This window comes from Anabas testudineus, chromosome 8 (assembly GCF_900324465.2).
Source record: "Anabas testudineus chromosome 8, fAnaTes1.2, whole genome shotgun sequence".
Taxonomy (NCBI): domain Eukaryota; kingdom Metazoa; phylum Chordata; class Actinopteri; order Anabantiformes; family Anabantidae; genus Anabas; species Anabas testudineus.
Genome location: NC_046617.1, coordinates 11,918,574 through 11,935,205, shown reverse-complemented (window position 1 = coordinate 11,935,205; position 16,632 = coordinate 11,918,574). Strand labels below are relative to the sequence as shown.

At 39.5% G+C, this 16,632-nt stretch overlaps 1 protein-coding gene across 3 annotated transcripts; it reads left to right on the top strand.

Annotated features, from left to right (window-relative positions):
* Positions 1–178: 178 nt before the first annotated feature.
* prkacaa (protein kinase, cAMP-dependent, catalytic, alpha, genome duplicate a) lies at positions 179–13,903 on the top strand. 3 transcript variants are annotated; one of them, XM_026354984.1, is made up of 10 exons: positions 179–961; positions 8,724–8,785; positions 9,291–9,419; positions 9,977–10,075; positions 10,189–10,271; positions 10,354–10,480; positions 10,580–10,675; positions 10,853–10,975; positions 11,832–11,996; positions 12,799–13,902. In XM_026354984.1, exons 1-10 carry the CDS (start codon positions 916–918, stop codon positions 12,922–12,924), a joined length of 1,056 nt encoding a protein of 351 aa, XP_026210769.1. In that variant the 5' UTR covers positions 179–915; the 3' UTR covers positions 12,925–13,902. The 3 variants fall into 3 exon arrangements, with proteins under 3 accessions (XP_026210769.1, XP_026210760.1, XP_026210778.1); XM_026354975.1 differs by lacking the exon at positions 179–961 and adding an exon at positions 2,916–3,087 and having other exon boundaries at positions 12,799–13,903; XM_026354993.1 differs by lacking the exon at positions 179–961 and adding an exon at positions 4,962–5,471 and having other exon boundaries at positions 12,799–13,903.
* The last annotated feature ends 2,729 nt before the right edge of the window (positions 13,904–16,632 follow it).

Genomic DNA, 16,632 nt, shown 5'->3' with positions numbered 1-16,632 from the left:
CAGTTAGGATTTAGGGCGTATTGGGTACTAGCAAGGCTGGGAGGCGGGACAATGAATTTTGACAGACGAATCACATCAGTACCGTGATTGGCTGCGTCCACGCTTAACCAATCAGCGCTTGAGTTGCGACATCTGTCGCGTAAGCGTCTTTAGCCAATCAGACCCGACCAGAGGCGGGCCCCGGTGGATGGATGACTGGAGTTTCCCTTGCCGTCTGAAGATTAATGGAAGGGGTCTGTTGATCTTAGGAGTCGACTGTCAGAAGGTCGCTTCCAGGAAACGGGTGAATTAGAAATTAATGAGGAGATATCCATTTGACTTGTCCAACAGCAGAAAAAAGGAATAATTTGGACACCACTTTTGTTATCCAGCTCTCAACCGAAAAGGCCTGCATACACTGAGATAACACCTGGTTAGTTCAGGCCAGGATTCGGCTACGAGGGACGCTAGAAGCTAACGCTAGCCTGCTCGCTAGACGTGCGGAAAACTGCTTTCGACGGTCTGGCTAATGTGTCGGACTGGACGTTGGACAAATCAGGTCATATCTGGAAATAAAGGACGCTCGAGTGACATCTTAAGTTGCTCCTGTTTGCTTGGAAATTGGGGAGCTAACGCGACCAAGTAGACGTCCACTTGCAATCTCTGCTAGAGTTAGCTGCCGTGCTAGCCTAGCCAACCCAAATTAGTGTTTGCTGCAGACTTGGATATACTCGATCGACTGGGGTTTACCGAAGTCAACACGGAGAAGTGTTGGAGTATATTTTCACTCATTAGTCAATAATGGTAGCTGTTAGCTAGTAGCTAGCTTTCAGTTTCATTGAGTCTAGTGACTGTGTTAGCGGGTGTAGCATCACTCAACGACCTGTAAAAGACAACTCAGTCCGAACCCAGGGACTCCACCTTCAGCCTGCCACCATGGGCAACACGCCCACCGCAAAGAAGGGCAATGAGATGGAGAGTGGTGAGTACCTTGTACTCTTAGCTGCAGAAGCTAGCTATATCATACCACCGTTTTTGCTGTAGTCATTTCCTGTTTCCCACGATAGTACCAAGTACAACTTAGCACATGGATAATGCATAAAAGCCCAGAGATCATGCCCAGTGACACCCCATTATAAAATATAGAAGTGAGCAAAATAAGCAGATTGTTAACTTGATCTGAAACCCAATGAAAACTTTCCCTGGCCATTCACTTCCACATTTGAGCTTCAGCCAGGCTCTTTTTACTGCTTTCATCTCAACTGAACAGCAGATGATTATTTATTATCTCCACAGATTCTGTGGGAAAGCTCGTGATTAAAAGCCTCAGGTTGTGTTCAGAGGTACCAGTGGGGATGACAACAACTAGCCTTGTACAACAGTCAGAGCTTTTTTTGTGGTTTATGTTTCTGATGTTTCCTCCTTATAAGGTAGTAAAAGACCCTGTGTGGACTTGGAGTAGGATATCCTGGTTACTTTAGAACAAACATCTGTGTATAGAAAATCTGGGTATTTATTTTAAGAAATGCATAAATGTGAAGCAAGAATGAACATGCACATAATGTTTATCTAAGTGCTGTTGAATCTTAACAATGTTCACATCCATTTAATGTTATCAGAGAAGGAAAGGGGTCATATGATGCATGAGAGTGATCTTCTCCAGGCAGAAACTTGGAGCTCAGGAGTCTCTTGAACATCATGTGATGAGCAGCATTTTAAACAGGGGCACTTGCATGTGTCACTGAGTGTGTTTGTTTGCGTTCATATTTGTGCTTGTGACAGAGAAAAAAAAGAGGCTCTGCTCTTACCAGTAATGCTGTGGGCCATTGCTACCTACAACTTTTTTATTTAGTTCATCATTCTGGTTTTCATCTGACTGATTACTTTTTATTAGTTATAGTTATGAGGGGACGTGTGCATAAGCTGACAAAATAAATGGCAGGTCATTACCGCCTGAACCTCACATTTTAGCTGCAAAATAAGGTAAAATGTAATTCTGTTTATAATTAAGATGCTTGTTAAGTCCATCCAAGCACTCTTCAGTCAGTTTCACTGGCACTAGAGCATGCCTGAGAGGACACTGTTTTATGCTTTATCCATGACACCATAGATAACACTCAAGTGTGCAAACTCTGAACAGGTATCTGCAAAATAAATGTCAGCTACTTGTTGCTGGTTGAGAGTAGGTGTGAAGAATGGCAATGAGTCCCTCTGTAATGTGAACCCACCACTGGAAACCCCTGTAATATGGCCCATGGCGTTCAGGTGTTATAGCAGGGTTGGCCAATCCTGCTGCTCGAGGGCCATTGTCCTGCTTTTTTCCACTATCCTTGCCCTGCCCACTGCTGATTACCTGCATCAAGTGTGTTCTGTCAGTCAGAAACTGTTGTGTGGAGATGGTTGAAAAACAAGCCAGACAGTAAGCTAAAGGACCAGGATTTGCCACTACTAAGTTGTAGAATAAAGGTTTGCTCTTTTAATGCTTTAGAAGTTATGAAAAGTAGATAGTAGGTTATAATGAGAGACATAGGAGGCACTGTTGGTGGGAAGTCTGTTCATATGACATGCCTCACATCCATATCAGCCTAATTGCTGTGGGCACACCCTAACCCCAGAGACAGGTGCAGACCAGGGGTCTACAGCCCAAACTCAGGAGTACAAATTTTCCACAGAGCAGCTAGACATTAAGGACAATGTGGCTGCCTACAAAGCTGATTCTGACCCACAGGAAGAAGCGGGGCGTACAGACACTGAACTGCAGCAGGAAATGAAGGAGCAAGGAAGGTCCAGCCCAGGCTCAGCACAGTTAGTCACAGCAGCTACTGCTCTATAAACCAAACACAGCCGGTTAGAGTAGCTTGAAGTTGTAGCCTTCAAGACGCTGCATCACATATTCTGGACTTCTTACTATTTAGACCATTCAGACATACTGCAGTGTTGAGACTCTACACTGGCTATCAGCTGGCTCCCTCCAGCCTTATATGATGTCTGTTATTCACAGGCTGGCAGGAAGGCTGTTTCACCGAGCTGGGCCGTGTTTAGGGGACACAAGCAGTGGAGATGGCAGGCATGACCAACCACAGGAGGAGCTAGAGGCTTGCTGCTGGAGTGAGTTTTCATTCTGGAGCTAGACAAGAGTATTGGTTAGGGGTGGAGCTGTGGTTTGTGCAGTGTCCTCCTAGCTTAGCAAGTCACAGGTTGAGCTGAAGCTCATACATTTAACGGATTAGATTTTTTTTTTCTTGCTGATGTTTGTTACTAAATTAATCTCATGACTCGATGAGTGTCTGCTGGCTGTAGTTGTTGGTTGTACAAGTATGTATTGTTTCCGCCAAGGTGTTTGCGTAAGTGTGTGTGTGTGTGTGTGTGTGTATGTATGCAAAAAGAATGAATTAGTTGCACAGTGTAATAATGAACCTCTACAAACACAGATATTGTACTTATTGTTCTAGCACTTTTGTGTCATTGTCTATTGTTTCCTTAAGGTCCTTTTAAGTATATCTAATTGTATCAGTGTGTGGTAGCTCTGAAATATTTTCCTGTACTTCACACACAATATCTGACCAAGACTGTGCTCAAGCAGTTATGACATGAGGAATGGTGGCATTTAATTGTGCGTTTTGAATTGTCCATATAACGAGGTGACACCCTGTCAAAGTGCAACTCCCTCCGACTATAAATATCTGTGTGGTTCATGTCCTGCCTCTGCTCTGCTTTGCACGCAGCTGGCTTGTATAACAAGGACAGGTTTGTGTTGGGATCGCTCATCACTTCCTGTTTCCAGTTAAAGGGGCTTTGTTATGAGCCTCCACTGATTATCAGCGGACCTTAATGTTGAAATGCCAGCCACCTCAGATAAGCTTGCAGCTCTGGTGACTTGGCAAGCCCTCATACTTTTAGGGAACAATGCAGAGATGCTGAATCAACCTGAAAGTTAAGAAAAACAAAAGGAATAGAGTTTGGCAATGGCAAAGAAACAGTAGCTTCTTCATAAAGTGATAATGGGGTTTAATACCGATTCTTCCGTAATTCAGTTAGTTGTTTTCTAATGAATCTCTTTATATAAAATAGACTCATACAGAAAGGGATAAACAAAGGTTATTTTTTGGGGGAACGTAGTGATAGACAATTTAATCTTCACAGTTAAATAAATGGATACCACCACTCTACTTGAGTCCCTGCATGCACTTCAGTAGAGGTGAATGTGATATAACACAAGTAACATGACCAGCAGCTCAGTCTGTGAGCTCCTCTACTTATGAATTTATAAGTAGTTGAACTAGCCAATTCAGTTCTAACAGTAAACTATACTGTAAAACAGCTTCCCATTTGTGGTTTTGTTAGTAACTGCTTGCTCAACAGTCACTGTAAAATGTCCACTGCCAGTTTTCAGCGGTTGAATTGATTTCTCAAGTTTATACACATGCGAACACCTTTCTAGCTGACATTAAGCTCATCGTATGTCCCCCGACAGTTTTCTTATGCACCGTTTGGGGCTGAATGCTATCTGAACAAGGCCTCACGCAGACTGAGACCTATTTTGGCGCGCTTCACAGTTAAATGTCGGTCAGCTTGCCCTAATATAACCCTTCTGTTCCTGCGTCAGAGTGGGCCAGTGAGGCCCAGGGGAGATGTAGGATTGATTTTTGGAGAATCGATTCAGCGCTGGCACTTTACAGACTCTCTGGTGCATTTGGGCAGGGAGTAAAAGTTTCACTGTGGTTAGTGCAATCCTGTTTTGCTGGTCTCTTCTAAGACCGCTCTAAAACACCCAGATCAACTCTGAAAGTTTCTTCATAGTTGTGGCATCTGATCTCTTCAGCTAATTAGGGGAAGTTTTAGTCACATTTAGATGCATCATCTCAAGGGTCTTCACTTAGGCCTAGTTTTCCATAGGACTTCCTCTCTGGGTTGAATAAAAATAGCAGCTAGTGTTTTCTGCCCCTCCCCCTGGTGATTATGCCCCCGTTTTGATCAATATATAGCCACTGTGTGTTCGTGCTTTTGCATGTGTGTTTGGCATAAGAGGGAACAGCAGAGAGAGTGCCTTGTGTACAGAATAAATATTGATACTAACCAAGCAAGGGTCCAATTGATCTATGTGAGTGTAGTGGGAGCAGTGCTGATCTCTATACAATGTTTACTGCACACTGGATGTGGATGCAACTTTCTGAACCTGCTTACCAACAAACCAACAGTCTCAAGGAAGACTGAAGACGCCCTTTTGGCAAAGGCACTCGAGTCTGTCTATGGATGAGTGGGGCTGCTGATTTGACCAGAGTGCTCTCAGAGGGAAAGGATAGGTCATGAGTCAGTGGCTGTGAGGAGGAGGCCAAGGAAGAAGAACAGGGGAGACTTTGCAGGACTAATGTGTGACAGGAAGAGCTCCAGAAGGCATGCAGGGAAGAGGGAGTCATCTTCGCGCTCAAGTGAATCAGGGTCGCGCTCAGCAGATGCTGCAGCACCAGAGGTACCCATAGTCATCCCAGATGGTAAGAAATTAGGATTACAGCCGAGTCAGTGTATTGAACTGTAGCATATCACCTGAAATTTCCATTGGCTGTCACAGCAGCAAAGCTTTCCAAATCTAACAGAAAGAAAAACTGAAAGAGGATCAAGAGATGTCTTTAGTCAGCTGTTGATTTAGCTATTTAGCTTCTACCACCCCCCCTCTCCCCTCCAAGTCCTTTCTCAAGCAGCACCACATTATGACAGGAGTAGCTCCATTTGTGGCTCGTTCTATTGGATGTGGGAGATGAACAATTTTCAGGGGAAATGTTTTCTCCCTGGCGACTGGTCTGCTTCTATAGCCCTCTGTGAAAGCAACAGTGTTCTTGACATGTTTATGCGAACTTTGGTCTTTACTCTTCTTGCTGGCTTTCTCCCATCATATTGTTTGAGCTGCTGGTCTTGAGAGAATTTGCAGGAAATCACAGTAGCTACAAGAGGATTAAACCTTCATTTAGTTTTGAGTGTACATGTGTGAGAGATGGATGAAAGTTCTCACAGTTGCTGCTTGTTTACAATATCTGAATAATTTCCTTCACATATTCCTCCAACAACCATAAACTGTATATTGATATCACAAAGCTCATGAATAAATTACCGTGCACTTTCAATATTGACTGTTGACTGGCTTTATTTAAACTGTGCCCCAGGCTGTTGTTTTGAATCGATTAGACAGATAGACATTCCACCATATTCTGAAAGGCTTAACACAGGTTATCTTGTGTAAAACTTGTGCACAAAATTTCATTGCAAATTTAGTATTTTCATATTTCAAACAGTAGTATTAGTCCAGTATTTTGCATGCAATTCACCATATTCACAATTTGGCAACACAAATTGGAACTATTGTCCTTTTTTGAACAATAATTTAATTTTGACCACCTTTGTGTCCCAGGCTTACAGGACATTATCCCTGCAGTGCTAGGCTGGCTAGTTCAAACTAGTGCATAGTGAACAAGGAGGAATGAGGAAGGACGGGTTATCTACATGTTCCCACAGAACACTGTGATTAGCCTCATAAAGATAAGGGCAAGAAAAATGAACTTCTGCATATGACACTAACAAGCTGTCAAAATCTGTCCACAGGCACAAGTCTGTTGCTTTAAGACCATGCACCATATGTGCTCTTCACTAATTTTCACAAGGAGCTTTGTGACTGTTTCTGAAATGATGAAACTTTGATGAAAAGCTGCTAATGCTAACACAGCTATTACTCATTTGAAATGAGAAGTGCATTGTAATATTTATATGCAAAAGGTTCTTTACACTGATGTTAATTAAACATTAATTAATTAGAATCAGCATTGTTTTGTTTTATAGCTATATGTGCATGAAGAAACTTCTTACAGCTTGTAAATGCACTAGAAAAGGCATAACCATAGTATTTGTTAGCATCTAAACCAGGGAGTCTTCTATTGAGTTCTTGTTTTAACTACTTGCATTGGTAACAAACAATGATCAGACAAAATCCACTGTTAAAAGTACTGATGCTGTTTGGGATAGAGATGCATTTTCAGCATGCTGTAGAGTAGGAGCTGCCATAGTTTGAGATGAACGTAAACACTGTGATGCCCGTGAAGTGGAGAAATGCTGATTTTACATCTGCAGCTGAAGGCCCAGGGTCAAACCTCAATGCTGACCAAAATGTCCACTCAAAATAATGTTTTTACAATTGAAATAAGTTTTGAATTTCTCTGAAAGGATCCACTCAATATACAAGACCAATGCCCACATTCTCTGATATAAGCATGCTCTTGAACCCTGAACTTCTCTGAACATTAGGCGGGTGAGCTTAAACAAATATCTAAGTCAGTCGGCGTGGAGACTTTATCCTGGAGCTCCCTAGTACAAAGTCCTTGTAATGGCTCCTGCATGTTCTACCCAGTGACCACCCCTCACCAAAACCAAATAACCATTTCCTACAGTGAGAACCCATCTGGCCCAGAAGATCATCTGGGCACATGTGAACACACAACCCGGGACCTGATTCTTCAGACATTGTCTGGAGTGCATATGTTAAAATGCCTATATTCTAGTTAGGATTAAGGTCTGGATGCTGTCATTCCTGACTAATGTTTTTCTTGCAGTATTTCTGTGCATTGTACTGCATTTACTTTACTTGACAACTTACAGATAAGCATTTTTACACATTACAAGATGTTGGCATCACCATAAAACCTATTGAGTTAATGATACAGAGTTCGACTCTTGCTGATTATAGCAGTCCGTTTCAAAGGCTCTTTGTAAGAAAAAATATTTGTACTTGTTTTAAAATCTCCCACATGACTTCTGACTAACACTTTGAGATGTCAGGCAAGCTGCTCTTTCTTTGCCACTTTCCCGTAAAGCTGTGACTTGTGAAGTACCCCTTGTTAGTCACAAAAATTGGTTTTCAGTGTCTTCGCATCTTTTTAGTTTCATAGAAACTCACCAGCTGTTGGACCTTGCAGTCACAGGTGTTTGTAACCACAAGCCACACCTTGGCTTTATTTTGCTGATCTCTATTTATCTTGTAGCTTTTTAATTATCTAGCTGCACCAGTGATGAATTGGGTGGGTTGTGTGTGTGTAATAGCATAATAAAAATCATCTGATCGTATCAGGTCTTGGTATTAGAAAAATACAATCTCAGACAGACAAACGACAACATAAAACTTTTTTCACAGAGCCACAACAGTAAAGCAAAAAAATAAAAAATCAATCATGAAGTTTACCAATGTCCACGTTTTTTTTCCCCCAAGCTTCATTTTTGTTACATAAATATAGGCATGGTGAAAAAAGATATGTTCTTGTTTGCCTGAGGTTTTTATTTTCCTGATGCTGAGACTTGCTACAATTGTGTTTTTAAACACAAATCTAATTAAAATGGGCTCCTATTTGAAGTGACTAGTAAAGGGAGTAACTAGTACTCTTTAGTTTACATAACATTATAGTGATTTGTTCTGTTGGTTAACTTGAGCAGTATTTATGTGACAAAAAACTTGAGCATTAGGTGAATTCTGCTCCTCTACGGCCTTGTTTTTGTTAATTTTCAAAGTGAGGATAAAAGCAGACGTTTGGGTCTGAACATAATGTGGATCCACATTCTATCTTAAAAATACATATGTGGGCTTCTCTGGGTCTTGGTGGCTAGGTTAGGGTGGCCTTTTATACAAAATGCATTTAATTCTGCTCTTGGTGGGTTTTAAAAACGGATGAACTTGGACTGATGAATATCCACTTTGGCTCTAATTGCAGTGAAGGAGTTTCTTGCCAAAGCCAAAGAAGATTTCCTGAAGAAATGGGAGAATCCAGCACAGGTGAGGGAGTTTCATTCTATAATAATGCAAATAACATTGTTACATAAGTTATTACTGTAAATTGTTATACAGTATCATTACAGCTGTTTTTATTGTATGTCTGCTAATACTGTTGTTTTTTGTATTGAGACAACTTACTGGGCCATGTACGTGCTATTTTATAGTGAATATTAAGCTAACTGGCCTTCTGTTTCCACACTCACCTACTGGGGAAGACTCATGGAGGTCATGAACAAATTAATTTCCTTTCATTTTAGAGGGCAGTGCACCCTCTGCTGGGCTCATGTGAAATATGTTTTTTTTTTAATGGCTTCATCTTTGATATAGTCTATATAAACAAAAATCACATCTTTATTTCAAATTAAAACAACAGTAATTACTGTAAATGCTGACATGACAATACTTTTTAATCTAGGTATCATTTAGGGAAGCAGTTAAACTAAACTAGGCCATATTGTATGTTTTGCACCCTTTCATCTTCCTGACATCCTGTTCTACCCCTCAGCAAACTGCGGCATTGGATCACTTTGAGCGTTTGAAGACTTTAGGCACTGGTTCGTTTGGTCGAGTCATGCTGGTAAAACACAAAGAGACGGGCCAGCATTTTGCCATGAAAATACTTGACAAACAAAAGGTACAGTAGTTATTTCTGATATGATAGTGTCTCTCATTAAGAACGTGTATAAAGAACATTCACATGAAAGTGTGAGAATAATTAATTGCCTACAAAGTGTAGATTTATATTGCGTTAATTATACATTTATTTATCCTTCTGAACTAACAAACTGTAGGTTTTTGACATCACCGTTATTCTCTTTTTACAATCAATTGCTGGTTATTAGCACCATGAAGAAAGGACAAGTGACAGAATCCAATTTCCTTTGAAGCACTAGTGTGCTTCCTCTGATTGGTTAATAGTCATAGAAATGCTCAGATGTCCTTCAGCCATATCTCTACTAACCGATTGGTCATCATTAAAGAGGTCCGGCCTTTGCAAAAATGTCATTGCTATTTGTATTATTGGTACAGATAATACCTAGCTGTATTGGACATTGAGGAGTTGGTGTTCAAACAAACATTTTTCAATAATTGTGATCCCCTCTTTTTTTTTATTTCAATGTGTTCTTGTATATCTGAGTCATTTTGGCAACCTGTGTAGCCTGAGTTACTCTATGTCTTGACCCCTCTAAGGTAGTAAAGCTGAAGCAGATAGAGCACACACTGAATGAGAAGCGCATACTGCAAGCTGTCAGCTTTCCTTTCCTGGTGCGATTGGAGCACTCTTTTAAGGTATGCATTGTGAAGTTAATCTATTTATCTTGAAAGCTCTATAGCCTCCTGTTTGTGTATGTTTTGCATGTCAAAGTAAGACTGATCTCTCCTCTGCTCCCCTCCGCTCACAGGACAACAGTAATCTGTATATGATAATGGAGTACGTACCTGGAGGTGAAATGTTCTCACACTTAAGAAGAATTGGTAGATTCAGGTAAATGGACTTTTAGTTAATTCACTCTAAATATTTCCGCACACTGATAGCTCTCTGTAATTGTGGCTGATCTGTTTTGCAGTGAGCCACATGCCCGCTTTTATGCAGCCCAGATTGTACTGACCTTTGAATACCTTCACTCACTGGATCTCATCTACCGAGATCTGAAGCCGGAGAACCTGCTCATCGACCAGCAAGGTTACATACAGGCAAGGATCCCGTGTTTGTTTCCTTAGCCATCAGCAGCAGCTGGTCTCTGTGCTCTGGGATTACATGATCAGTACTTAGTTGTACAATTTCCCTTTCAGGTAACAGATTTTGGATTTGCTAAAAGGGTGAAGGGCCGGACTTGGACACTTTGCGGGACCCCAGAGTACCTGGCACCAGAGATCATCCTCAGTAAAGTAAGTGTTCACCTCAGCCCATAGCAAACAACAATGCTTCTTATACTGAGAGTAGATGAGTTCTTACTCCAACTATAGAACTTATAGGACCAATGTTCTGCCTAATGTCTGCTGTCAGCACTGATATGACTTTTGTTTTAAGAATATGTCATCCCTTATTTCTTTTGTCTTTTCCAGGGTTACAATAAAGCAGTGGACTGGTGGGCTCTGGGAGTGCTGATATATGAGATGGCTGCTGGGTACCCCCCCTTCTTTGCAGACCAGCCTATTCAGATTTATGAGAAGATTGTATCAGGGAAGGTGAGTTTAGAGAACACAGTCACAAGACTCCCTTTTCACTGCCATGAGTAGATTGGTTGTCCTGACTGTCAATAATTTATAGATCCTCAACTGATGTGTGATTGTTTCAAGCTATATTAAAAAACAATAATTATTTAATAATGCATTTTAAGTAAATATTTCATACCAGTAGTATATTCCTCAGATGTGAACATATTTTATTTTTGTACTGTATTGATATATTAGACCAGATTAAAACTTTTGCCTCCTGTATTTAATATTTTATTCCAAAAAAAAAAAAAACACTGAAATGTTTTTATAAATCATGTTCTAAAATGCCTTAAACCTAAAAATCACTACATTTGTTGTCCCATAATTCCTCAGTTCCTAAACCCCTTGAAAATAGAGTTGTCATGGTTATGAGTGCATTATGATTTCCTTGGTTTTGAATGAGTAGGACACAGATAATGAATCTTGCACTTGACATTTTGTTAATGCCATTTTATTAGATATGTACAACAGTGTCATGTAAACTTTATATCCGTCAACTAACAAGTGCTCTTAGTTGAACATGGCGTTATAGTTGTCAGTAGGTTAGAGTCCCTCACGTAACTGGTCAGCGAGAACAGCAAAAATCAGTTGCAATTCGGTGGACCAAAAGGATTTATGCAACATAAGAGTCTGAAGAAAGTGTAATGCTGCAAACAAGCAGACATGTCACAACCTGGAAAACCACAGGAAAGGTTAACATTAGTGGGCACAATGTCATTTTAGTCTGTACCTACAGCTGTAGACTAGAGTGTGGCAGTCTATTTAGCTTGAGGTATAACATACTATGCTTGAAAACAAAAACGCACACAGCTTTTATGTTTTGCAGGTTCGCTTTCCCTCCCACTTTAGCTCAGACCTGAAGGATCTGTTGAGAAATTTGCTGCAGGTGGATCTGACCAAGCGCTTTGGCAACCTCAGGAATGGAGTCAATGATATCAAGGGCCACAAGTGGTTTGCCACCACTGATTGGATTGCCATCTACCAGAGGAAGGTGAGGTACTGAGGAGTAAACCGCCTCGTTTTTTTGAAATGGTCTCAATAGCTAATGGTGGTTACAGCACTACTGCCATACAATTTAAAGATCAAATCTTTAAATTGGACAATCGTCAGGTATATTTTGCATATGCATAAAGCCTGAATTAGATTGATATTTGACAAATGGTTTCACAAAGGTCACATAACAAAAAAGGGACACCTTAAAATGACTCATCAAAAAAAGGCTGCACACAGAGGGATCCTCTAGTCAGTCACATATCGAGTGCCAACACTGTGTAAACAACATAGACAATAGACATGATAAGAAGGACAAATTAAAAACTACATTTTATTTGTTTATTATAACAAGAAGAAAAGCTTGTGAGCTCTTAGTGTTAATATCCTTGTTAATTTCTCGGCCATAATGCCAAAAGTTCATATCTTTTTTCTTCAGAGAAATCTATGAAATTCCTAGCTGAATTAGAAATAGATAAGGTGGCTTGAGGGATAGCAAATGTGAGCACAGGATCACATAATTAACCCTGCAGTGTGACCACATATGGATTAATGGGCAAGTATTAAAGCGTGATTTCTCGATTGTATAATGTGTTTCATTCCCATTTTAATCAGCTTAAGTTACTGTGTACAGCTGTAAATGTACGTAAATTTGTTTTTAAATTGTCTTTTTTTTTTTTTTTTGATCTTTTGAGGCCTATTTCAATGTCATCCAGGAGTTTATGGTGCATGGTGCTGCGGTGGTGCTCTCTATTAGACCAAACTAGATCATTCTGATGATTTCATTGTCCTGTGTGTTCCAGGTGGAAGCTCCCTTTATTCCTAAGTGCAAAGGCCCTGGCGACACAAGCAACTTCGATGACTATGAGGAAGAGGAAATCAGAGTCTCCTTCACAGAGAAATGTGCAAAGGAGTTTGCTGAGTTCTAGATTCCAACCATGAGTAGCGGCAAGAGAGAGACAGGGATTTAGAAAGGAAAGGGGGTCTGAAGACAGGAAGCACTAGGATGGACTGCTAGCCTGCTTATATGTAATGACAGTGACAACAATGTAAAATCCCCTCAATGGAAAGGTAGGCAAAGTGAAGAAAGATCAAACAGAACCAGCAGTGTTGCCTTTTCTGATTGTTTCTCAACTGTTACCTATTCATTTAATTTGTCCCTCTTGTGTTTGTGGCAGGGGCTTGAGGAGAAAAGGCGGAAGTTGTGGCTGCTTAGACAGCTAGATCTTTTGATGTGTAATGACACGTTTTGAGTCTTTACAGGTTGAGGCATTGACTTTGTGTTAAGGTACTAAATCTGCTAGGCTTTTTTGTTGTTGTTGTTGTTGTCGTTGTTGAACAGGCCCCACTCAGCAGGATTCTCAGAATGGTTGTATTTTGTCACACTGGTTCCCCCTCCATCTCTCCATCCTGAATCTCTCCAAGCAATACCAAGTCCAACAGATGTGCCTATCAAATTGCCAACTTGTTGGAAAACTGTGTCGAAAGCATTGGTGCACAGCTTTGGCTATGGTGGCATTGGCCCTGGTGCCCGTTTTTGGTTGAAAGCTTGAAAACTCTCTGCAGCTGCCTTTGACTGCTCAATGTGGCAGGGGTGACCTCTTTGATCAGAGTGAAAATTATTTATCACCGTAAACTTCACCTAGGTCTTACTCCTTTTGGGGAGCTGTAAGAAATGGTATACATCATGAGGTCTGCGTTTAAGACTGTCCTTCTCTTGGCTGAATTTATTAGAGCATTTTTAAAAGAAAATCCTATTGGTGATCATTTTGTCCTTTTATGTCAATCTCTGTGCTTGTGTGTTATTTAGTGCTCAAGGGTGGGTTAAAAAGCTGTGATTTAGCAGCATCTAACGTTGTGATCACACTCCTGACTATTGTTTATTTAATTCATAGTACATTTATACATGTATATTGAGAATATATATATATATATATATATATATATATATATATATATATATATATATATACATATACATATATATATATATATATATATATATATACATATACATATATATATATATATATATATATATACATATACATATATATATATATATATATATATATATATATATATATATATATATATATATATATATGAGATAGAGAATATAAAATATCCATCTTTTACAACATTGTCTCATAGCTGTGAAACTGATTTAAGATTTCATAAATAAACAATATAAATTCTGCCAAAATTGCAAACTGAGAATATTGCAAGGTTTTCTGTATGTAACTATGATGGTGGTGGATTTTAATACGCAAAAAAGTAGCAAAATGTTTCAACAAAATGTGCATGTTATTTTTGTATAATACTGTATCACTTTTAAAGAAGACATGGCAGAGCATTATGCTTTATTTGTGCTGAGGTACCTGAGATTGTGGATAACATACTTAACTATTAAAAAGGACTCTCAGCTGCTCTACGCTGAAGACGGAACAAGAACCAGTCAAATGTGTGAGAAAGTTCTTCTGGGTTTGGTTCATTGCTCAGTTGTAGGGCAACAGTTTGCTCATAATTGTCATTGAACCTGTGCTTGTCACTTTGCTAATTTTTTTTCTCCCCCTTCCTCTTGTATATATCTTACGTGGAACACCTTCGGACAAATTTGCAGTCAAACCAACTTTCAGGACTGCTGAACTTGAAATTGGAATGGTTTTGTTTGAGTTTTCCAGCTTTGTGTATAACAAATTATATAAGGAAGTTGTCCCCTTTTGCCAAGTTTATTTCTGTGAATGCAAGACAATCGCAGACCAAATCTTATTGCTGGTTTGTTGACTGAACACATAGTTTTGGTTTTATGAAGGATATTGGCTTTTGCGCGCACTCCCCCCTCCCAATCCTTGATAAAGCCCTATAGGTGCTAGACTCTCACTGAAAAGCTTCTGTGAATTGTTTAACGTGCATCAGTCTATTTGTCCTAAAGTCTTGTAACATGACATTTTTGAGAATGTTTTTGACTCTAAACAATTTCAGTAAGCTTGAGTAATTATTTTTGCAGTATCTTACTGTAATTGAGATCAAATGCAGGATACATTTTTGAATGTCTACTCTGATGGAAATGTGTCGATGCTTTTTGGGAATGTGTTTTTTTTTTCCCCCATGCATTTCTTTGGTGAGCTTGGTTTTTCTCACATACGATAAAGCAACCTAACAGCAAGACATGCCCTGGACCTGAGACATGTTTGAGAAACCATTGTTTCCACAGCCAACAGCCTCATCACCATTGAACCTTTTGATTTGTCAGAGAGCATCACATTGAACAATGCAGTGGATCACCAACCAGCCGGTCGAGTCTTTTGCAAATAGTAAAGCACATGCCACACCCTTCCAAATCTCCTGTTTAATTGATTTGTGCAAATGCTTTGGGAGAGCACATGTAGTATCTTTGGTTTTCTGTTCTGATGAATGACTAAATTAGGGTTGGTGGGTAGAAGAATCCACTTCAGACACTAAGGCATTCACAATGCTTTTTTTTTTTTTTTTTTTTTTTTTTTTGGTTACCCATAAATTGTCAATTGTCGTTAATTCTTTCTATCAACTAAACACTATCAGCTGCTCATTGTGAGTTTTTCTCCTATGTTTGCTGTTTCTTTTCATCAAGTTTCCATACACTCTTTACTGAAACATAACACTTTTTACATCTGAGATGTTTTGCGCTCATATTTTCTAATTGTATTTTCAAAAAAAAAAAAAAAGCAAAAACAGAACAATTATCTTTTCCTCATGACCTGGGTACAGTGATTGTGTAGTCTATTGTACCTTTTGGGAAACAATACTCTATAATCCTTGCCTTTGACAGTCTTAACTATCTTACCCTCTGGAGAACTTGACAGATACCCTTACAACACAATGAGTATGTTAAAAAAATATACATAAAGTAATATTTTGCAAAATGTATCATTCCAATAAAGTTTTACTTGTTAAGACTAATATATGTGTGCATGTGTGTGTGTTTTATATAAATATATATATATATAAATAGGATCAATTCAGCAATTAGGATAAAATGAAGTACGAGTCCATCAGAAAATTAGAAGCACTGAAGTCCTCTATACACTCATACCTTGACCGAAAAGACTGCAAATGATTAAAATCAAGAGTAAAGAGGTTTAAATTGTGTTTACAGCACCAATATCTTCAAATGTATTCATAAGACAAATTCTTTTAAGACCCACTTTATTTAGCTTGTGGCGTTTGCCTTTGCAAACAAGACAAAAATCAACTTGCTCCATAAAAATGGGGAGGGTTTGGAGACAAGAAGGAACTGCTGATACCAGCCTGTAAACCTGCCGGAGGAACTGGTTCACTTGTATTTTTTGATGTTACCTCTGACAAAATCAGCACCATGAGTTTGGAAGTATTTAACACTGTATTATCTGCTCACATTCAGCCATATGCGTTGGATGACGCTTCCACTGTGCACAAGGACAGTGATCCAAAGCACGCTTTGAGTGCAACCCAAGACATTTAAAGGTGAAGAAATAGAATATTCTGCAATGGCCAAGGTAATCCCCTGACCTGAATCAAAACGAGCGTGTGATTCACTTGCTAAAGTAAAAGAAAACAAACAAACAAAAAAAAAAAACCTGGCAGAAGTTCACCAGAGAAGCAACAACCAAGTATTA

Coding starts and splice junctions, on each gene's coding strand:
- prkacaa (XM_026354975.1), top strand. CDS start 2,961: ATGATGTCTGTTATTCACAGGCTGGCAGGAAGGCTGTTTCACCGAGCT. Junction 3,088..8,723: donor GCTAGAGGCTTGCTGCTGGA/GTGAGTTTTCAT, acceptor CTCTAATTGCAG/TGAAGGAGTTTCTTGCCAAA. Junction 11,997..12,798: donor TTGCCATCTACCAGAGGAAG/GTGAGGTACTGA, acceptor TGTGTGTTCCAG/GTGGAAGCTCCCTTTATTCC.